General features: G+C 43.6%; 1 protein-coding gene across 2 annotated transcripts in view; it reads left to right on the plus strand.

Moving 5' to 3' along the window:
• LOC141991179 (VPS10 domain-containing receptor SorCS1) overlaps positions 1 to 24730 on the plus strand; it is a 400215-nt gene that overhangs the window by 257812 nt on the left and 117673 nt on the right. For both annotated transcript variants that reach the window (XM_074959393.1, XM_074959392.1), the window contains exon 5: positions 19675 to 19748. In XM_074959393.1, coding sequence (XP_074815494.1) covers positions 19675 to 19748 — 74 coding nt within the window. The remainder of the gene's footprint in view (positions 1 to 19674; positions 19749 to 24730) is intronic.

The following is a 24730-nucleotide window of genomic DNA, read 5'->3' on the forward strand; positions in this document are numbered from 1 at the left end:
GCACAATTGATCGTCATCTTTTTTTAAAGCAACCATTTACATACTTGATGCCTGTTACCCTTTCTCCGCCTACCCCCTTTTCTTCTGTAGACTGCACACATCCCCTTCGATCAGCCTGTCCCCAGAGGGGCTCTGCTTGGTAGGAGTGTGGTCAGGGTGCTGTAAGGCAGGACTCTTAAGTAATTTTCATCACTGATTTTGCCACTGATGTTCATGTCTTTAGGCAAGTCTGTATGCCTCAGTTTGCTCAAGTGCACAATCTCTACAAACAATAATGCTTATCCCCCTTAAGCCTGCTTCTGTGAGCATAAGGGATTTGTTTGTTCATTGCTTTGAGATCCTTGGATGCATATGTACAACCAGTGAGAGAATACCCCTTCTCCCATAAATCTTTACTGCCCTACGGATGTCTAGAGATTTTCACACATTTCCATGAAAACGTATGGAATTTGCCATCTCAGAAGCAGTGTACTCCCATGGGTGGGGTGGGATCTGGAGACCTGGGTTTTAGTCCCGGCTCTGTCACTGACCACCTGTGTGTGACCTTGAGCAAGTCACTTCAACTATCTGTGCCTCTGTTTCCCTCCACTTTCTTTTCTATCTTGCCTATTTATATTATAAGCTACTATTTCTTACTATGTACAATGTGTCACAATGGAACCCTGAAATCAGCTGGAACCTCCAGCACTACCATTATGCAAATGATAAATAATAATTGTTGTGGGTTTTTTTAATGAAAAGCTGAGTGTGTGTGTGAAACTAGGGAACTTTTGCCCTGAATTGTGTGATAATTAGCTGTTTTCTTTTCCTGCAAATGGTAATTTTTAAGGGGGAAAATACAAAAATTGAACGACAGACTTTCCCTTCCACCTCCAAAATAATTGATTTTTCATAAAATATCCCAAAACAAAACAAAAGCACACGGGCAGGAATGCAGTTTTTTTGCAAGCAGTGCAATTTATTTTTTCAAACAGCTCTCCTGGCTGCTATGCAAGTAGCTACGAAATTTACAACACATTGGAATGGCTTACCAAGAGGAGTGTTAAGTTCATCATCACCTGGAACCTTTAAATCGAGATTGGACCTCTTTCCAAAAGATACGATCTATTTTAGCAACAGGTTGCTGGGCTGAGTTGTGTTCCTTTACATATGAGGGAAGAATAATTCCCCCCGCTGCAGGAACTGTTAGATGAAATTCTACCGGGTATGTTGTGCAGATAAGCTTTAAAGGTGTGCTGGTAAAAATGTGAAACTATAAGTCATTTGCTTTTGGGTTTCATGCATGAGTCAAATCTTTCTGATAGACTTCCATTCAAACTGGGCTGGAGTTAGAACACCAACCAATGTGCCTCTTAGGAGAATGTGTGGAGAATATTAAGGGAGAACCGGGAAGAAGGACGGAAAAGAAGAGTAAAACTGCCTGTACATACTAGGCAGTATCCCCAGCACTCCACCTCCAGCACACATACACAAAGGGAATCTCTTCATGTCTAGACCTGAACAATTATGAGACTCTCCCAGGACAAGGTTCCTCATGATACTGGTGAAGAATCAGAAACAGAATGAAATGGAAAGGAAAGTCAGTAACTGATGTGCAAATCTCAGTGGCTTTTGGAATGACTGCAGGATAGATACCTGAAGGCATTATCACTTCCACTTGTTCCCATCAGTGTTAAATAAACAAACATCCAGCTATTTGCTAAATATATTGATGCCTTATGTTCAATATAAGTGATGCACAATTCAAAATGCTTGATATTTTGCAACACTGTATTTACTTTCTCCTCTCATGACTATTTAAATCATTTAAGTGTCCACGTATGGCACTGGCAATTAGATTGTAAACAACGGGGGAAGGAACTAAGTGACACCCTGCTGAACTATTGCGGATGAAGAATTATCTTGTTAACCTGAAACGATTCTTCTCTACTCTAGAATCCTGCACCTCCTGCTGGGAGGAACTTCTCCGAGAAAATTGCTTGCACCCCAGGTAGCCTGTCAGGACACTGGGAGCCAGACAATAGACGCTGACCTGATTGCATATCTCCCCTCAGTTGGGGTGGAGTCTTGGCTTTGCCACAAGCCCCAATCAATGGGCAGTGCAGTGCACTGCCCCTGGAGCAAATTGGGAATCTCTGAATCATACTCTGCTTCCCAATATAGCTCCCCATCTCCAGCTGCTCTGCAGGAGGAGCACCCTTTTCCAGGCCTATTCCAGGTGTAGCTAACTTCCTTTGCAATGTTCGTATAACCACACTAGCTAGTGTGCTGGCAGGAGGTGTGGATCCAAAACTCCACCCACTCCAGCCTCTTCTCTGTGTAAGGGGCATATATCCTTTCTGCATAGCCTGGTTTCCCCATCTTGCTTCAACCTGCAGTACACGTTGCCAGCACCAGGCTATCAAGGAATGCTTTATGTCCCCACACTCACTGTACAAGCTGAGCCACAAGGTGGCCCTCAATTTGACCCATTCACACAACAGGAAGTCAACAGCATTCTATTCCTGGAGGCATAGAAAGAAAAAGAAACCCAGATTGCGAGGAGGAGAACCTTGTTTTCCCTTGATTGCTCATCAGCATCTTTGAATAAAAGGAGGGCACCAAAGAAGAGAGGAACGGATCAAGAGAGACAAATGTGAAATCTGTCCTGCTATCCTCTGCCTTCCTGGATGTATTGGATCACTCCCAGGTAGACTCCTTCACACATGAATAATATTTGAATAGTACCCAGATGGACACTAAGAATAATGACTAAAACATTAATGGAAGGAGCTGAATTCCTTCAAATACACCTGTGGTGGTAATAATGTGCAATATACCAGTAATAAACTTATTCAGTATAAATGAATGGGGGTTAGTAGCAGGAACGGGCTGATTTTATTCCAGCTTCTGCGTTCAGTTTGACTTTGTTATGTTTACACTTTAAGCTTAACAATGCTTCAGAGATTGTTACATGTGTCTGTATGGTGCCTTGTGCAACATTGTGCCACATATGGAGAGGAAAGTAACTGTAAAAGCTCTTTATAGACTCACATAGAGAGACACAATGAGAAATCTGTGGTGTAAATGCAATGACTGTTATCTGAATAGATTATCTTTTTTTGCGGGAGGGGGGAAGGCACTTGGAACATGAATAGCTTTAAGGAGCTCACACACGAAGGGAAAAGAATTAGGGCAAAGTGAAGAAATGGGCATGAAGATTAGCATTCTGTAGGATTTCCATGAAGGAATTAGAGGAGGGTTTGACGCAACCCTCGGACCATATATCTCAGTTCTTTTGGGGAAGTTCCGATCCAGATCTGAGCCAGGTATTTTTGGCGAGGTCAAGATAGAGGGATTTTTTTGTAAATTCAGGATGGCTTTATGAATGTCTGGATTATTGTGATCAGGGCTATATCTGAGGGGAATGAGTGAAGACTTCCTGGAAGCTGGAGGTGAGAGAAGTTGCTTTGTGTGACTGCAATTATTTGATTCTCCGAGGTCAGTGATAAATCAAGTTCAACCTGAGGCTGTGCATTGATATAACTTTTTTAGAAGAAATGTCCTCAGTAGAGGGCAAAATTGTGGTGCCTACCAGCTCCTCCAAATAATGATCTCTTCCAGTTAATATCATGTCACTTCCTGGATTCAGTTCAAGACAGCTGTTCTTTCTCTAAACTCCCATCTCCCACAGCTCCACAGGATGAAATCAATGTACAGAGCTGTATGTCCTCATTAGCATACAAAATCTGCCAGACTGGATCAGACCCGTGGTTCATCTAATCCAGTATCCTGTCTCTGACAGTGGTCAACACCAGATGTTTCAGCAGAAGGTGTCAGAACCTCTCCCCACTTGCCCCCAGTGGGAAAGTTTGTGGGATGTGGGAAAGTTTCCTCCCATGGAGTCCTCAGCCTAATCCTTAATACTCAGAGATTGATTGAAATACTGAAGCATGAGGCCTTGCAGCCCATATAATCTCATTGTAATCCCTAATGATTGTCTGTGGATATTAAAAAGAAATAGTGACATGTTTCCACATCACAGGGGCTCTTGGAGAAGAAGTCTCTCAAGACTGATGGAATGGTAGGCCACCTTTAGGAGGCCTGCCTAGGACTGTGATCACCTGAGATGATGTCCCAGGACAAGAGCTATGCAAAAAGCCAATTTGGGGGTTCAGTGGCAGTTCTTAGGAGAAAAAAAGGTTATTTTGGGTTGTACAAAAATTGTGTTTCAATTTCAAGCTTTTTTTCCTGAAGGTTTTTTGTTGTTGTTGTTTTGTTTCTTAACATAAAATTGAAGGAAATTTCAAAACAAAGTCATTTCAAATAGAAACATTTAGACTTTTTCCAAACTTTTTTGATTTTACCTTGTTCCCAGCCAAAACAATTCAGTGAATTAGACATGAATTTGCAAAATGTTTCCATTAACCCAAATATGCATTTTCCACTGGAAAAAAAAAGGTGAACGCATTTTGCCCAGTTCAAACAGGCCTTTCAAATGCTTTGGATTTGGCAGGGTTACCTTCCTTGCTTCTGAGGTCAGATACAAAGACTGTGGTTATCCCTCTATCTTGCAGGATGATGCTTAGACTATCAGGAGCTGAGTGGCCTGTTTGGGCAAGCTGGATGAATACTGAGTTGGTAGACTCACCAGCCAGCTTTCAGGATCACAGAGGACATCACACACTTCATATGAATCAGGTTGTAATGCTGGCAAACCAGGCGCCAGCTCTTGCCAAGATTGCAGGCATTAGCTAAGAACTGACAAGCTCATAGCTGGAGACCAGACCAGTTCACCTGTATGTTAGTGTTGCTCAGAATAGGAATTTGTCTTATAAGGATGTAGTTAGTGTTTAGACTCTATGAAATGCTTGTAAATTGCTGCCTGCATTAATCTCACTTGCAATGTCTATATTTCATGCTATAAAAATATGCAAGTTTTGCTTTGAAAATATTTGCACTAAACTTGTGAACCCAGATGGGAAGAATGCCATCCACCTGCCCGTCAAGAAGAACTTTCAAATCAGATGGGCCATCAAGGAACATTACAATACAAAGGATGGGTGAATGGCCCTGTCACACCTTGGACATGTTATATTCAAGGAAGCTCGTCCTATGGATTTGGAAGCTGAATGAAGGAACTAAAACAAAGTCACAGGAACATTTTCCATCTCTTTTGCTGTTTGAACTCTCACAGGGCTAGAGAGATCAAACTGAAGCCAGAGTTCCCCAAGGGTTGCCTCCTGGGTCCGCCCTGAAAACACTTTGAATTGACAGATCACTACAACTGTGCCACTCTTAGGATTTAGATTGCAACTCATTTGTGCATATGTCTGTTTGCTTTAACCTGTAAATAACTCTTATTTCTCTTTCCTAGTCAATAAACCGTTAGATAGTGTATTAGAGGATTGGCTACAGGCCTTGTACTTGGTGTAAAATCTAGGGTATCAGTTGATTGGGGTAAGTGACTGGTCTCTTGGGACTGGAAGCAACCTGCATATTGTGTGATTTTTCATGTAAGTGACCATTTATCACTAAATCCAGTTTGTCTGGGTGGCAAGATAAACTGGAAAGTCTAACGGGACTGTTTGTGACTCCATGGTGAGACTGTTGTAGTGATCCAGGACTTCACATTTGTTACTGGCTTGGCAAAATCTAATTATAGAACATACCATTAGTTTGAGGTATCTGCCCTGTTTCTGACAGTCTGCCCTGAGGTAAGCACTCTTGGTTGTGAGCCACTCCAGACAGTGTGACACAGGTCATGGATGACAACTGGTTTCTTTAAGACATACCTTGTGTTCATCAGCAAAATTGTGAGTGAGGCTTCTTCTTCTTCGGTGCATTGCAAGATTCAACACCCACAAGCTGTAATTTATCCAAGACATTAATCTGTGCCTTTTGTTATGAGAGCTGAACTTTCTGAACCACAGGGTAAATTCAGTGTTCTTATGGAAGACAGGCGGCTCACAGTTCAATTTTATTAATGTATCTACCCCAAATTCCCTAAGGTGGAATTTTTATGAAACTTCTCACAGCTCAGCTCATTTAACCTGAGGACAGAAGATAATGTTGGGAGATTTCAGCATTGTAATTCAGTCAGATCTGGATAGGAAGGCAGTGACCTATTGGGTATAATCTCTTAACTGCAGGTGATTACAGCTACAGGTATTAAACTTGTCTGATGCTCAAAGAACATTAAACCCTTCAATCTCTTCTAGGTGATGTTTATTATAGAGATTTTAAAATGTACAGACCGATAAATGAAAACACAAAACCAAATAAGATTACAGATAAATTAAATATAGGCCCAGATCCTCATCTGGTGTAATTTGGTTTAGCTCCAATGAAATCAATGGAGATATGTCAATTTACACTACTTTAGAATCTTGCTCATTGAGTCCATGCGGAAGAGATATTTAAGGTCTTCATATAATATATTAAATCACATTCAAATTTCAAGGAACATTTCAACCATCTCTAGTTGTAGATGGTGGCAAGGTACGGGCTCATGAGGTATAAATTGGCTTAGATCTAAAATAAATAAAATCCATTTATTCATATCAACAGTTGATAGGATATAGATTCAGTGCCTAGCTCCCTTACGAAAATGAGATTTAGGCCTTGTCTACACTACACAGTTTTGTCAACAAAAGTCAGCTTTCATCAGCAAAACAATTGAAGTTTTCACACAACAATACTCCTGCTGATTTAACTCCCCTGCCACACCAACATAATAAAACCACATCAATGAGCAGCAGGGAGCTTTTTGCAACAAAGTTAGAGCGACGCAGTGTCAGTGTAGACACTGCACTTGCTTATGTCCCCCTAAGCAGCCTCCAGGAGGTGTCCCACAATGCCCATCATAACCGCTCTGATAAGCAGTTTCTACTTCTCTGCCCTGCAGCCAGGTACACGGGCATGCACCCCTCCCTCTTTAAAGCCCCGGAAATTTTGGAAATTCTACTTCCTGTTTTCTCGGCATGGACAGCTCAGATTGCATCTTCCCAGCTGACCATGCTGGCTTTCGGCAGCAAACACGCTCCTGCCTGGAGTACACGGAAGTTGCTGGATCTGTTGGGTCTGTGAGGAGAGGAGACTGTGCAGTTGCAGCTCTGATCCAGCCATAGGACCTTTGACATCTACAAGCAGATTGCTCATGGCATGGATGAGAAGGGGCACAATAGGGACATGTAGCAGTGCTGTGCTAAGATCAAGGAGCTGATGTAGCCTTACCAAAAGGCAGGGGAGGCCAACCATCACTCTGGTGTGGCACCAAAAACATGCCACTTCTACAAAGAGCTGCATGACATCCTCAGAGGCGATCTCACCTGCACTGCCAAAAGCCTCGTGGATACTTTGAGGGGACTGCATTCAGCAGCTAGCAGAGTCAACCCTGAGGACAAGTGGTGGACAAGGGGGTCTAGTTGGAGGAGGATGTGGGACAAGCAACAGGCTCTTCCATTGGCGTGCTGAGCCAGGACCTCTTTTTGACTCTGGAGTCCCAGCTGCCCAGCTCTAGTGTGCCTGAAGCAGGAGAGGAGAGCTCTGGTAAGTACTATTTTGCTTTGATAGTGCACGGTGACATGAAGGAGAGGTGTCCTTTATTTTGTTACATGGTGCACGTGGGAGAAGGGATCAAAATTAACAACACTAGGTACTGCAAAAAGAAAAGGAGTACTTGTGGCACCTTAGAGACTAACAAATTTATTTGAGCATAAGCTTTCGTGAGCTACATACAGTAACACCCATTATTTCATGTTCTCTGTGTATATAAATCTCCCCACTGTATTTTCCATTGAATGCATCCGATGAAGTGAGCTGTAGCTCACGAAAGCTTATGCTCAAATAAATTTGTTAGTCTCTAAGGTGCCACAAGTCCTCTTTTTCTTTTTGCGGATACAGACTGACACGGCTGCTACTCTGAAACACTAGGTACTGTTTGCATCTACTTCACATTCCCCTGTGCAGCAACACAGTGGAAAAGTTTGTTAATGCATACTGAGATCTCCTGGGAATCCTCCATAGAGATCTCTAGGAAACTTTCCTGAAGATATTCTGCAATCCTTTGCTGAACATTCTTTGACAGAGCTGCTTTGTTTCTCCCCCCATTGTAGGAAACTTTGCCGTGCCAATCGGCAATTACTTCTGCAGGAACCAAAGCAGCACACAGGCGAGCTGTGTATGGATCCTGTCTGAAGCCACACGCATGCAGGAGATGCACCCTTGCATCTTCAGTTACTCTCAGCAGTGTGATTTCAACTTTGATCGCCCCTGCCTGTGGAAAATGGTGCCAGTGTTCAGAATAGTGTGCCTAGGCGCTTGTAGTAATCCCCTTCTGAAATCACTCAGACCCTTTGTCCCATCTTGCACCACCCTTCCCCCTCCCCTGGGCTGAACTCACCATGTTTAGTGCTCTGGCTGTGCTGCATGTTTGTCAAGGGAAAGTGAGAAAGGAGTGTATGTAACTTCTATGATTCAAGACTGTGAGTGCACACATAATACTGACTCTGTGTATTGTTTCTTTTGCTTCTGCAGATGTGCCTTCGGGGGCCAGGTCCTACATATCGGCAGAGTGCCGCCGTCAGATAAGGAGGCAAACAAGGAATAAGGAGGACATGTTTTGCGAAGCGCTGCAATCGTCAGATAGTGAGCACAGATCATAGAGAGAGCCAACAAATGAAAAACTAGAAATGGATAGCCAAGAGAGGAGACAGAGGAGGAGTAGATAATAGAGGATAAGGAGTGGATGATAAAGCTCATGGAGGACCAAACAGAGATGCTGAGGTCCCTGATTTTGCTGCAGGTGGAACACATGCCTGCTCAACTCCCTCAGCAGTCCATACAGAACTGCCTTCATTGCCCTCCCCAAACTCCCCACACATTCCTCTCACATTCCCGGCCCATTGCAGTACCCCTTGCACTCCACCCCTAGGGACATTTTCCATTATGACAGCATGACTTGCACACAGCTGTGAGATCCTCACTTCAAAGAGTGCTGCTCACTGTCATGTCCCTTGTAAGAAATGTTAATCTGTGTATTGCTGTTTAATAAAAATTTAGTCTTACCAAGACAGTGATTCTTTATTTGTGGCCTACACTGGAGGGTTGCAACAGAAATTCATACACAGTGGCCATCGGCACATTTGCAGACTACAATTAACGCTTAGGCAGGAATCATTACAGGGGTCATTTACGGTGGCAGGTAAATAATTCCTGGCTCAATTTATTATAGAAAAACACATTACTGGGGCTTATTGTCAAAATACTGCTTCAAAGCCTCCCTGATTTGAATAGCGTCCCCCACCCCCCATTAAACTCCTCTAATAGCCCTGATGTCTGGATGCTCCAAATCAGCTGCCAGGTGATCCACCTCAGTGCTCTACCCCGGGAAAACTTTCCCCCTTGGCTTCAGAGATGTTATGCACAGCACCACAGGCTGAAATATTTTCCTCATTGAGGTCTAACCTGCCAAAAGGCAGCACCAGCAACCCTTTAATCTGCCAAAGGTACATTCTGTACCTGCTGAACATGTTGTTGAAGCACTCCTTGCTGCAGTCAAGGTTTCTGGTGTATGGCTTCATAAGCCACGAAAAGAAGGGATATGCTGGGTCTCCCAGGATCACTAGGGGCATTTCCACATCCCCTGTTGAAATCTTCTGGTCTGGAAAGAAAGTCCCTGCTTGTGGCTTTCTATATAGGCCAGTGTTCCTAAAGATGTATGCATCATGCACCTTCCCTGATCACCCTGTGTTGACGTCAGTGAAAGTAGCCTTTTCTGTTAATGTACTCCATCACAAGATGGTCTGGGGCCAAAATTGGGATACGTATGCCATCTGTCGCCTGGATACAGTTAGGGAATCCCTTTGCCACAAAGCCATCCACTATTTTCTGCACATTGCCCAGAGTCACAGTCTTTTGTAGCAGGAGGCTATAAATGGCTCTGCACACTTGCATCACTGCAACCCCCACAGTGGACTTCCCAACTCCAAACTGATTCATGACTGACCGGTAACAGTCTGGAGTTGCCAGCCTCCACACAGCAATCGCCACTCACTTTCCCACTGTCAGGGCAACTCTCATTTTGGTATTCTGGCACCGCAGGGTGGACGTGAGCTTCGCACAGAGTTCAAGGAAATTCTGCAGCCACTCCTCATCATCCCATACTTGCATCACAGTGCGATCCCACCACTCGGTGCTTGTTACCCAAGCCCAGTCACAGCAGTCTACCATGTAATGCTGCTCCATGAATGCCAACATCAATCTTGAATTGTTTCTTTCCATAGCATACAGGAAGGCAGTCTCCATGGCTTCCTGGTCAGAATTGCAGCTCATGAAGTACTGCAGGATCAGCTGCATTGTGCTCATAATGCTTGTCACAACCCTGGTGAGCAGTGGCAAGATCCATGCTTTCAGGCAGAGTTTACTGGAGTAGTTTGAAAATGGTGCAAAACATAGTTGGAAGCCCTTGGAATTATGGGATGGAGAAAACTGCATCATGGGGTGGTGACCCCACCCCCAAGATGCACTGCGATCCATTCCCAGAACTGCTAGCAAGAGAAGGTGGTGATTTTCACAGTGAGATAGCTATCCACAGTGCACTGCTCTTTCTGTTGGTGCTAGAGTAGCAGCTGTGGATATGCTCTGCTGACACAAGGAGCGTTGTGTGAACATGCACAAATGATGTAACTACAATGGTTTATGATCATCGATGTAACTTAAGTCGACTTAAGTGTGTAGTGTAGACATATCCTAAGGCTCCTAAATCAGTTAGATGTTGCAATGCTGAATCCAGCAACACTTAAATACTTTTAAAATTTGGGTCTTAGCCTATCCGGCACTTCAGTTCCCTATCTAGAAAATGGAGGTAATAGATTCCAAGGCCAGAAGGAACCATTGTGGTCGTCTAGTCAGACTGCTTATATTAGAGAGACAATGTGGGTGGGATAACACAGGCCAGAAAACATCCCCAAAATAATTCCTAGAGCATATCTTTTTGAAAAACATCCAGTCTTGCCTCAAAAGTTATCAGTGATGGAGAAGCCACCTTGACTGTTCTTTCCCTCATAAGGGTGTTGTGAAGAAAAAATCTATGGACTGTGAGGTTATCAAATATTACAGTACTGAGGGCCATGTATGTACCTACATAGACAGATGAAAGAAGAATGTGAAAGGATAGAGAAAAAGTAAGGACGAGGTTATTGCCTCATCAACAATTCAGTTTGTACTCATTCAGTTTGTACTCATCAAACAATTCAGTTTGTACTCAATAGAAATTTTGCCTGAGCAGGAGCAAAATAAAAACAGAGTGACAAATCAACATTTGCCCCTTAGATGGAAATTTAGATCAAAACTGATCAAAGATTCTTTTTCTATTTATGCTTTGAAAAATGGAAGAACATTATATCATTTCGATCTAATAATGAAAATTACCTGTAATCAGGCTGAAATGCTTGCCAAAAAAAATAAAATGTCATCCCCTAAGAGACTACATGGATGAGCCTGTCATAACAGCCCTGGGAGAGAAAAAGCTTATATTACAACATGGCAATAAGCTGCTGTGCATCTTTTTTTTCATGAAAGCACCATACATGATAAATGTGGGGAAATATCCCCGTGTCCTGTCTGGATAAAAATCAAGCCTAGCCCCCAGATATTCTTCTTTTCCTTCTGGTCCACCATTCCACTCCAAAATGTCATCTCAGTAGAATACACTTGACAAAGCACCCTATAGGGAATTTTTTTTTTTTGGCCTGTTCACTGAAGGTCATTAATGCTGCCCAAGATCCTGCCAGATTTAACTTAACATCTCACGCTACTTCATGGTAAAACTATTTATTTTGTGCTGTTGGCTGAAGTGGAATTACCTTGAACACTCGTGAGATGTTCCACAACCAGTGTCAGGAGAATCTGTAATAACTCTCCAGTTAACATGTCACCATTTTGCACGTTGGAAACCAAGATGAATAATTGCATATTATAGAAGCTCAGCTGCTGGCAAATGAGGAGGATCCCTCGATGCCCTATGTAGATGCAACTCTCTGTGGGCCTAATCCCAGTCAATCCCACCAAACACAATGGGAGCTTTTGCCACTGGCTTCCAAGGAACCAAGAACAGTTCCTAAGAACACATAAAACGTCCCCTGCATTTAGTGCAGGTATAACTAGAAGTTGTGATGTGAATGTAGTGAGGTGTGAAAGACCAGATACAATGAAGAGCAATGCATATTTCCTCCATTTAAAACAATTCCATCAAGGTTTTCTTTTTATTCCTCTCAGTTCAGACACACTGTTGCTGGTGCACTGTTACCACAACTGGAGATTTCTGTGATGTGACAATAATAATAGTGCTCAATGTTTTGTTGTGACAGTCTAGAGAAGCTGTAGAATGAGAGGCAGACAAGGGTGGAAAGCCTACACCCCTTTTTCACTAGTGACTGGATAAAGATGTTTGTTAAGGTGCCTCCATTCTTTCCTTCTTGATAAAAGGAAGCTTCTCTGATTTTTTTTTTCACATGCATCTAAAATTGTCCACTTTTTAAACACAAAATCCTGAAAATGGAAAATTGAACATATTTCGGTTTTCAAATCAAAACCAAAAATGTTTTCCTCCTTCCTTTCCCTTGTTATCATCTTTTTCTTGTATTTCCCCATTCTTTTCATCCCTTCTTTTTTTTTTCCTTTTTCTTTTTTTGCAGTTGAGAAAGGAAGGGGAAAGGAAAAGGGATATCTTTTTCAAAGGATATTTCAAAATGTTTAAAAGAACTTACCGTTTTTGAAAGAGCTCTAGTTAATGTAGGTAACTTATAAACATCCTTGTGAGGTATTATCCTGTCTATAAAATGGGGGAACTGAGAGAGAGAGAGAGATTAAGTGAGTAATATTAAGTGAGTTGCCCAAGGTCATGCAAGCTGAGAATAGAAGCCATTCCCTGTTGTGTACTGTAACAATACTCCTTCTGTTCAACTGAAAGATTTAAAATCATAGAATCATAGGACTGGAAGGGACCTCAAGAGGTCATCTAGTCCAGTCCCCTGCACTCATGGCAGGACTAAGTATTATCTAGAATATCCATGACAGATGTTTGTCTAACCTGCTCTTAAAAATCTTCAATGATGGAGATTCCAGAACCTCCCTCGGCAATGTATTCCAGTGCTTAACCACCTGACAGTTAGGAAGCTTTTCCTGATGTCCAACCTAAACTGCCCTTGCTGCAATTTAAGCCCATTGTTTGTTGTTCTATCCTCAGAGGTTAAGGAGAATAATGTTTCTCCCTCCTCCTTCTAACAACCTTTTATGTACTTGAAAACTGTTATGTTCCCTCCGTCTCCTCTTCTCCAGACTAAACAAACCCATTTTTTTTTCAATCTTCCCTTATAGGTCATGTTTTCTAGACCTTAATCATTTTTGTTACTCTTCTCTGGACTTTCTCCAATTTGTCCACATCTTTCCTGAAATGTGGCGCCCAGAACTGGACACAATACTCCAGTTGAGGCCTAATCAGCACAGTATAGAACGGAAGAATTACTTTGCATGTCTTGCTTACAACACTCCTACTAATACATCCCAGAAGGATCTTTGCTGTTTTTGAACCAGTGTTACAGTGTTGACTCATATTTAGCTTGTGATCCACTATGACCACAAAATCCCTTTCTACAGTACTCCTTTCTAGGCAGTCATTTTCCATTTTGTATGTGTGTGACTGATTGTTCCTTCCAAAGTGGAATACTTTGCATTTGTCCTTATTGAATTTCATCCTATTTACTTCAGACCATTTCTGCAGTTTGTCCAGATCATTTTGAATTTTAATCCTATCCTCCAAAGCACTTGCAACCCCTCTCAGCTTGGTATCATCTGCAAACTTTATAAGCGTACTGTCTATGCCATTATCTGAATCATTGATGAAGATATTGAACAGAACCAGACCCAGAACTGATCCCTGTGGGACTCCACTCAATATGCCCTTCCAACTTGACTGTAAACCACTGATAACTACTCTCTGGGAACTATTTTCCAAGCAGTTATTCATCCACCTTATAGTAGCTCCATCTAGGTTATATTTCCCTAGTTCATTTCCCGTCCTTCTCAAATTCTCCCTTCTCCTCCCTGGCGGAAGAAGTGCTATGCTCTTCTCCTTTCCCAGAGTCACTAATTCCCTCTTTAAGGAGGGTCAAAACATTGGTAAGCAAGCATAAAGACTGTCCTTTGCTGTCTCAGATGTGTCTTCAAGCCCAGTGGCAACAGTAAGAACTCTCAGAAGACATGCCTGGCTATGCTCCTCTTCTTTTCCACAGGGAACAAAATCTGAAGTTGAGGACTTTCCATTTGAAGGCAACTGCTTGTGTAGTTCAAATACCAATGAGTTATTGGAAAAAATGAAAGAGACTAGATCTACATCTAGATCCCTGGGTCTTTTGCAGACTTTCAAAAGGAGATCTTTTTGACCTTTTCAGATTCCAAAGACAGCGTAACCCACCTTATTCTTCTTCATTCAACAAAAATAGACATCACTACCAATACCAGCAACAACAGTCTTTTGCTTCTCAGTCATACAAGAGATGGTCATTCAAGCCCAAAATGAAGCAAAATAATTGGCCTACCACGGCTTCTTTGCTTGCAGTGAGACTGCAGGTTTTCAGTGGTGTTTGAGAGCAGCAAAGCAATGTTGGATCCTGTTTTCCTTACATTTGGAGACCTTTTAAGTCAATGTTAGAGTGAGTGGCTAAAGATCACCACAGACAGATGGGTGTTGGATACTATAAAGAATGGTTATACCATCTAGGCTGATACCCTTCCTCCAAACCAACCTTCCTCTCCCTCTTTTTTCAGGAACCCCACACAGGGACATTGTTTAGATCAGAGATCAATTCTCTGCTAATGGAGACAGCAATAGAGAAGGTTCCAATAAATCTCAGGAATCAAGGGTTCTGCTCCTGCTATTTTTTAATTCCAAAGAAAGATGGAGATCTTCATCCAGTCTTAGATCTAAGGAAGCTAAACAAGTACATATGAAAGATGCATTTCGGAATATTAACCCTAAGATTCTATATTCCTTCCCTATCCTTTCTAGATTGGTTTACTGCTCTGGATCTCAAAGAAGCTTACTTTCATATTTCAATAAGACCATCGTACAGGAAGTACCTTCATTTTGCTGTAGGGCAGGACCATTTCCAATACAGAGCCCTCCCCTTTGGCCTCTCCTTTGAACCTCAAGTTTTTAAAAATGTCTATCTGGAGTAGCAGCATTCTTCAAGAGATGAGGGGTTTCTGTGTTTCCATATTTTGATGACTGGCTCCTAATAGCAACCTCAGAGGATGAGCTGGAAGAAGTCACAAAATTTGCATGCCCTCTATTCTGAAATTTTGGTTTCTTTAATAAACTTTAAAAAATCATTACTGACCCCATCACAGAAAATTCTATTGATAGGAGCTCTTCTCTATTCCCAAACAGCAAAAGCATACCTTCCGAGGGAGAAGTCCCTGAAGATAAAGTGTACCTTTCAATCTTTGCTGCTGATTCCATCTCAAAGAGTAAATTTTTTTCTATCACTAATGGGTATAATGGTACATCTGTCACAGCTTATGCAAGGTTTAGGATGAAACTGACCCAGAACTGGTTATCAAAGAATGTCAGACTGCAGGCACACAGTAGGGATATGATCATTACAGTTCCCAGGGAAATCCAAAGATCCATCTGGTGGTGGATGGATTAGGGAAATGTTCTGAGAGGGGTGTTATCCAGTCCTGTCTAGGATCATCACAACAGGCTCCACAAAAATAGGCTAAGGTGCACATCTTGAGAAGTTTGTAACGAGGGGACTCTGGGGTCGACAGGAAGGTTTTCTCTATAGTAGCGTTCTGGAATCAAGAGCAGTTTGGTTGGCACTCAGACCGTTTCTCCCCCAGATTCAAGGGTCGGTGGTTCAAGAGGCACAGACAATATGACAGCAATGCACTATGTAAACAGATAAGGGGACGCCCTATCACCACAGCTTTGCAAGGAGGCAATGAAACTTTGGGACTGGTGTATAGCCCAAAGGATGAGTCCGATAGCTTTACAGCAGACTGGATCCCTCAGCCAGAACTAAGCAGGGAATCTACACAGATGCACAAATGGTCTTTGAAAGACTCTGTAATCAGAGACATCTTTGCTCTTTGGGGTGCGCCAAAGATAGATCTAATTGCTATAAGATTCAGCAGGAAATGCTGCTGTTTTTGTTCCAGAGTGGGAGTGGATACTCAATCTTTGTGTGATGGGCCGACTGTCCCACACTGGGCTCTAAGGGGTTAATAGAGTCCTAGGGAGGCTGCACAGGAGGTAGCCAATCAGAGAAGGGCTGAGAGGAGCAGCCAATGAGGGCCAGGCAGACCCATATAAGAAGAGCTGCAGGGCAGAGCAAGTTCAGTAGCTGCCTGGAGCTTGAGGAGGGAAAATCAGACTCCTAGGAGGAGGAAGGAGTGCTAGCAGGGACTGGGGAAGCTCGAGAGGACTCCTGGCTAGATGCTAAGACTGGCAGGCTGAAGTCCTGATGTCAGGGTGAAAAAGGTGCTGGAGGCCACGGGGAAGTGCCCCAGGGAAATGAACTGAGGAGTCAGAGGGGATGCAGCAAGTGGTGGTCATCTACAGGGTCCCTGGGCCAGGAGCCAGAGTATTGGGCGGGCCTGGGTTCCCCCTGCCCCCACTCACCACTGAGGAAGTGGCTGGACTGAGGTCCTGCAATGCTGTCCCCTGGAAAGGGGGAGCACAGAGTGTGGCATAGCCGGAGGGCTGTATCATGAAGGGGACACTGCATTCCTGGAAGCGACGTGGGTCCGGGAACTGAAGTGATGGCAGTGAGATGCCACCAGAAGAGGGCCCACCAGCTGGCAGAGCTAATTCACGAAACAGCCACCAGAAGGCGCCACAGGGGTGAGTGAATCATGTCACTCTCTGGCAGGTGCGTTCCTCCTTGGATGGGATGCAGAACTAATGTATGCATTCTCACCATTTCCTCTGGTGTTGAAGACTGTGAGAAAAATAGCACAGGTCTCGGCCAAAATGATACTGATAGCCGTAGTTCACGGGTTTGCTTCTTCTTTCCAAAAGAAACTAGAGATTTTTCCAGACTTTCTGAAACAACAGTAAGGGACAGTTTACCATCCTGATCCATTATCATTTCATCTGAGAGCATAAGCAATCAGTCTCTAATAGAGTTGGAGAGGTCTTTCTCTATGGATATTCAACATGTTCTTCTTAATGCCAGAAGAAAATCAACTAGAAAATATTATGAATTAAAATGGAAATGGTTTTCACTGTGGATATCTGATAGAAGATCGATCCTGTGTCATGCCCTATTCAATCTATATTAGAGTATTTGTTATATTTAAAGGATAAAGGTTTATCTGTTGCTTTGGCAGCTTCTCATATACCAATAGATGGTAAATCGGTATTCTTGCATGAGGTTATTAAGTTTTTAAAGAGTTACTAAGTTTGTACCCCACCTGTGGCACCATGGCACTTTAGTGCTGTCACAGCTTATGTCTCCACCATTTGAGCCCTTATCTTCGTGTTCCTTATTTCATTTATCAATTAAGACTGTCTTTATTATAGCAATAACATCAGCTAGGAGGATTAATGAACTTCATGCCTTAATGGCTGACCCTTCATTTACAACCTTTTATAAGGACAAAGTAGTTCTTCATCCACATCCTAGATTCATACCAAAAGTCATCTCAAATTTCCTTATCAATCAGTCCATCACATTGCCAGTGTTGCCTCCCTCTCCCCCCCCCACCTCAACCTCATTCGAATAAGAGGAGAATCAAAGCTATATTATTTGGATACAAAAAGAGTTTTATTCTTCTATTTGGATAGGACTAAAGACTTTAGATTTTCACTTAAATTGTTTGTTTCATATGCTGGTAACTGTAAAGGAAATCCTGTTTCCACACATACATTATCAAGATGGGTCAGAGAATGTATACTAGAAATTTACAAGCATGCTTCACAATCCCTCCCTCCTATTCCCCCACCGCCCCCCCACCCCCCGGGGCCCTAATCTGACCATAGACTCCACTAGAGAGATTGCAGCCTTGGTGGCATGTTTGAAACAGGTTCTAATAATAGAAATTTTTAGAGCAGTCACGTGGCATTCAATACGCATGTTTCCAAGCCATTATTTGTTAGATATTGCAACTAGGTAAAATGCACAGATTGGTAGATCGATGCTACAGTCCTTGTTTAGCTAGTGCTCCTTACCCACCAGCCAACTTAATATGCATACTACATTCTAAACTCTCCCAAGAGTGGGAATATGCAGAGTCCCTCTCGAAGAACCTCGCTTACAGGTAAGTAACTTTCATTTCTCCATTATGTATGGCTGTAAATTCAGCAGCCTTTGCAAGCATAAATTTAGGATGAAAGTAAAAAATGCAACTACCCCCAAACCTTTATTATCTGGTATCACCTAAAAGAGCTAGACTCTGAGTTACATGTCTCAGTCAACTGTAGGTAACTGTTTGCAGCTGCATGCAGACACAATCACTATGTTTAGCAGCTAACTGCTCATATGCATCATTTGCAACAGTCCGTGCAAGTATTTTTTCCCCTCTGAATACCACTGGCCTCTGCCATTGGAACCGTGGTTGAATCTCCAGGGGCTGTCAGTGATACCAAGGGTTATTTCTGCTTCCTTTCAGTCAGGTACCAAAGTGCGAGAGAATTGCAAATGGTACACAGGCATGTTTTAGTTCCAGCATTTCAGAGATACTCTATTCAGTAGAGTATTCTTGCATCTGAAGAAGTGGTGTTTTACCCACGAAAGCTTCTGCCCAAATAAATCTGTTAGTCTTTAAGGTGCCACCAGACTCCTTGTCGTTTTTGTGGCTACAGACTAACACGGCTACCCGCTGATTCTATTCAGTAGTGGGCAACAGTGCATGCAGAGAATGACCTGTGCCTGAAATCCCCAAGAGCATGATGTAAGTTAGGTGAGAGTAATTAAAGTATCATAAAATATGGGACAGGTCTATAGAAAGATGGCTCTCAGTTTCCCTGTGCAAAGAGCAAGTAAAATAGGATTTGCACAGTGGACAAACTTGAGTCAATTTCTCCTCCCCATCCAGGAGGCAGGGCACTTGTGCAGTTGAGCTGCAACCCATGGGCTGTAGTAGTGGCCATGACAGGCTGTACCCCATTAATGAGTAGTTTGTGACAAGTGCAGGCGCACAGTTTACAGATCTCCTGGGAACCACCTCTGCCATTTCCCAGAACCCTTACAGCCCCTAGCTGTGCTGTCTGGTGGAGCGCGCCACTGGAGAGCTCGGATCTGTAGCACACAAGAGGAATAAATGCATAATTCTGGGTGTAGCCCCTCCACTTCCCACCACCCCCCTGCCAGTGCCACAGAACCCCTCACTTCCCATAGCCTTTCCAAAACCATGAAAGGGCCTGGGGAATGTCACACTCTGTTCCGTAGGGCGTGCTCTTCCTTTCCATTATAGTCAGAGTCTCCTGGCTGTCCACAGATCAGCCCTTTCACTTTGGAGGCCCTGCCTCGGGAGCAAGGGATGCCAGAGAACACTTGCAAAGTGGTATGGGTCGCAGTTCTGTTCCTTTGTTGGCTGTGTTTATTCTCATACTTTAATGTGATTTTTGCAGATTAAAAAAAAAAGAGGTCAGGAAGGTACAGTGATTGTACTCTGTTTTGTCTCCAGTTATACAGTTCGGTTGAGTTTGGCAGAAGATGGCAGCTTCTCCAGGAGGGTGTCGCACCAAACAGGTTCTACTGGTAAGTAACAAAGCACATTTTTTGGTTTCACAAACACAGCTCCACCATGTGTATGTGGAGGCGGTGGTGCTTTCGAATGAAAGCTCTGGGGCTAACGAGGCGTTGCTGAAGGAGACAAACGTTGTCATCACTCAGACCTTTTGCTCTTCCGTTTTAGTGTTGAGGTTGATTTTTTCCCATCGGGGCGGAGACTGTCGTCTTGTTCTGGGCTTGTACAGCGCCTTGCACAATGGTGTCCTGGTGCATGATTAGGGCTCCTAGCTGCCACACTAGCACAAATCATAACGCTTTGAGAAGTAGCCTTCATCTTCTTAGTGCTGACCGTTGCTTTCTGCAGTGCTGTTACATGAGCAGGACTGACATGTGCAGGGCAGCTGTCACTCATGTATATGTTCCCCTCGGCACCCAAGCCATGGAGAATATGAATCTACTTCAGCTCCCGAAAATCCTGGGAACAGTGAAGTCCATGGTAGTTTTGCCACTTGCTTAAGCAGAGCCAGGCTTTCACCCATAGTCCTTTAGCTCAAGCTGTGTAGGCTCATGCTTTTAGCTCAGGTTATCACTGGTTCAAACCCCAGTAGCAACCATGATGTCGGACATCATTACACTATGACAGACAATATTTTTCTTCACTTCCACTCTTAAATCATTGTGCATTGTTGCCATGGTCTACTAAACAGGTGGCAAATGTTCCAAGATTTCTAGTCCAATTTCAAGGCCAAAGATAGATGTATACATGTGGGATCAGCCCTACTGCATAAATGTTTCACCACTTCTGGGAATACTACTCGACTGCAAAACTGTGAAGTAGGCAGGAGCCTGTGCCATAGGGTTTGAATTCAGAATTGGGTCCACCCATCCCCTAATTCAGGGGTGGCCAACCCGTGGCTCCCGAGCCCCATGCGGCTCTTCAGAAGTTAATATGCGGCTCCCTGTCTAGGCACCGACTCCGGGGCTGGAGCTACAGGCGCCAACTTTCCAACGTGCCGGGGGGTGCTCACTGCTCAACCCCTGGCTCTGCCGCAGCCCCTGCCCCCACTCCACCCCTTCCCGCCCCCTCCCCTGAGCCTGCCATGCCCTCGCTCCTCTCCCTCCTCCCCCCTCCCCCAGAGCCCCCTGCATGCCACGAAACAGCTGATTGGGAGGTGCAGGGATGGAGGGAGGGGGAGGCGCTGATTGGCAGGGCTGCTGGTGGGCGGGAGGCGCTGGGAGCGGGAGCTGATGGGTGCTGCTGATGTATTACTGTGGCTCTTTGGCAATGTTCATTAGTAAATTCTGGCTCCTTCAGGCTCAGGTTGGCCACCCCTACCCTAATTTAACAGGTTTTACCTCTCTTTGGTACTAATATGGTCCCCATTGCCATAGTATCTGTTCATCTCACAATCTTCATGTATTGAATGTCTTTAATCGATGTTTCAACTGAGGCTTTAGAATCAGCTTGTTATAGAGACTGCAGCCACCCTCAAGGGTCATATCTGGATCTGGGTCCAAACTTCCTTAACATTTGAGATTGTTCAGCTCGCATTGTTTTGTTCAGTGGACAGCAGACAGTTGTCTCTACAGTGCATACCTGAAATAATGCACTGGAATTGCACTGACACTAAAGTGCTTATCACTAAATATCTCCTCACCTTCCGGCAACAAGCAATTAGTGTAACATAAACCTGCGTGAAAAGGAAAGCATGAGCACACTGGACTGAGCACAATAAGTTGCGCTGGTCTGTTTTCCAGCACAGATGGTACTAAAGGACAAATTCAGAGGTAGGTCTAAATTATTGTATGGAGGCTGGACCCTGTTCTCAGTTACACTCCTATGCAACTGGAGTCACTTCCATCAGTTTCAGATGGAGGTAGTAGTTTAACTGAGAGCAGAAACTCCGGGGTCTGGTTTACATCACCTTACATATCACTTTTGAATCTGGCCCTTAGAAGGACATTCTTTGTGGGATAGTGTAGCAGGGTGCCAGTGCAAAAGCACCTAATTAGCCCCTGGCCAGTCAGCTGCAATCAGGGGAAGCAGATTAGGGCTGATGGAAAAAGCCTGATGCCCGCCTAAGGATTGGCAACACCTGCTGGCCTGACAAGCCAAGGGCTATGAAGGCTGGGAGGGAGCCAGAAGGCTGGGGCAACATCCAGGGAGCAATCAGTCAGTGAACTGGAAGTCTCCTAGTGGATGGCTGACTCTGCCTGTAAAGGAGGTGACTAATCCTGTAAAGCTTGTACATAGATGGACACTTGTGGTGGGACGAAGTTAAGTTAATAAAGACACGGGTGTTGCACAACCCTGAAGCCTCTCTGAGCCTTATTGGGGAGGGCAAGCAGGCCCTAGGAAGAGGGGTGGGTCATGAACCCTGTTACAGATAGATACATTAATAAATAGTATAGCAACTGAATTCATTCAGCAAAAATAGGACCCCTCTTTGACCCCAAATTAGAGATGATCCCAGGCCAAAAACCATAGATTTTGAATGCTTCAGGGGTGTTTGGGTCCACTGTTTTGGTTCGAACCACAATAGAAGTAAAGGACATAGGCCAAATTTAGATCCAGCTCCATATTTGAATTTTGAACACCTCCCCAAAGTTTAGATCCAAGATTTTGGTTTGAACCTGTCTCTATTCCAAAGCTTCCTCTTTCCCTTTAACCTGGTCTTTGCTGAAACTTTTGCCATCTGGAAATTTTTTCCCCATTTTTTAAAAAAAATGTTCACTCATCTCTGCCCTTCTGGCTTCCAGACAGGACCAGAAGCTTCCACGATATCATAAGAACCTCTTTCCCCACATTTCCCATGGTATTTCTGGCCTGATAAAAGCAGAAAGAGCTGAGAACCTTGTTTTTTGAGCTGTCCAGCTATATTGCTTGAATGAGCATCCACACTCTTAAATGCTTATTATCCATACTAAAATCCAAGCGTTTTGAAGTCTGCCTGTCATTAGGCATAAGAGAGATTTATCATATATAGAGCTGATGGACACCAGCAATGAGAATAATGATGATAATGATTAATGTTCCTTTCCACAGAGATAAAACCTTGAAGTCCTCTGAGGGTCTAGCAAAAAAGAGAAGTAAAACCAGGAATTTCAAAAGCACTGCAAATCAAAGAATAACAAATAAGATTAAAAACGGCTCCAATCACCTACCAATCTTCCCACAAACACAAACTAAACAAGAAACCAAAAGCTGTTAGCTTCACCTAGAATGGGATGTCTTTGATATATTTTGGTCATTGATGCATGCTAAACTGTGATTCTGCTTTCCGAGAAACTAACACAGTTATAGAAAGGGGAGTTAGATTTTACTCTGGCTCACGCATTCTAACCAGAATTGCTCACTAATTTCCATTGAAGGGCCAAATTCTACCCTCAGAGTTCTGCATCCCCACTAGAAAAAACTGGGATTATTGATGACAGTATATGACAACAGTGAACCTGATTCTCCATTGGACAGCTTTCCAATTCAATAATTTCCACCAGTGCAAAACTCTGCTGAATCATTTTAGTGTAAATGACTCCATGAGGAGCAAGGCAACAGAGAGTCAAGCCCATGGGGTTTTGCACATGCATAACCCAGAGCAGAACCTGTTCTGCAGAACCTTTATTGTTGGTGGTGATGTGCAAGCCAGAAAGAACCCATCTTGACTCTCAGATCCCAGATTGTGTTTATGGTGGTGACAGCTAGTGAGAACCTATCTTTATTTTTTAATCATTTTAAACTGAGCAGATATGATCTAGAAATCACTGGGACAGGATCAGCTCAAAACCCATGATGCTACTTTTACAGTTACTCTTCAGAGCAGAAGTGTGCTTTGAGAGATAACATTTCAGTTACAGTCCTTCAACAGAGAAAATATTGGGTGAGATCCTCACCTTACTCTGGCCCCTTTACACTGGGCAAGAGGGCTCGAGCGATGCAAGGCAGCCTTAAAAGCGCTGGTTCAGGCTGAAGGAGGATTTCCCTTGAGCAGGAACCACAGAAGACCGTGGTAAGCCTATGTTCTGAGGATCCCATTGCAGCCCAGGTGTAGGAGGTGAGCCAGGGACTGGGCTGGGAGTGGGAGGAACAAGTCAAGGGTGGAGCCACATCATACAGTGCTACAGAGATTGTGGAGCATCCTGGGGAGATGGTCCCTGGCGCTGGTAAATTACTCCAGGATCTCTCCAGCCTTTGGAATGGTCCAGGATCAGGAGGCCACAAAAGTGGCTTAAAGCCACCAGGATGGGCTGCGAGGCAAAGCATTGAGTTTAACCCTGGGCCTTGGGCCCTCTCAGGGTTGCAGTTATATACATCATGCATTTATGTTTTATTTGACAGGAAAGAAACTTTCAGGAGGCTTTATAGGCTTTTAAAACACACTCTATTGCTAATCAGATCAAAGCTTAAATTCCTAATTGCTCACTATTATATTTTAATTACCATTTGACCCTGCTATGGCCCTCACATAAATAGTCCTCACATAAAAAATCTTATGAATGAATTCACCAAGGGCTGCTAATGTTCCTGTAGAAAAAGATCTGACTGTAAATGTTACCAGAGAAACCATTTCATCTTTCCCACTGCCTTTTTTGTATACGTTTCCAAGAGAATTTTCTTTTTCTTATTTTTGGCTGCTACGTGAAAGTCCCCAGAGGAATTTAAACCACAGAAAAACAACATTAAAGTAATCTGCTGACACCTTCTCCAAAACTTTGAGAAAACGTTCCACTTAGAGAGAATTCAGCTGCTTGTAGATCATATGAACTCTGTATTCCTGTGTTCTCTCTTTCATTAGAAGGGAGTCATTACCATAAAAACAGAATCTTTGATTCTTCAGGGCTTATCGTTGCCCCTGTTTACCCCTTCACCTGCAGCTAAAAGTCATTCTCTGACATCCAGACTGGTTGCTGTGGAACGGATTATGATGTTACCTCAGGGTGGGAGATATCAGGTGAGGGGTGCTCAGATGAACTCAAACCTCTACAACAAACAGAGGCCTGGGGCTTTCTCA

This window comes from Natator depressus, chromosome 7 (assembly GCF_965152275.1).
Source record: "Natator depressus isolate rNatDep1 chromosome 7, rNatDep2.hap1, whole genome shotgun sequence".
In the NCBI taxonomy this organism is placed as follows: domain Eukaryota; kingdom Metazoa; phylum Chordata; order Testudines; family Cheloniidae; genus Natator; species Natator depressus.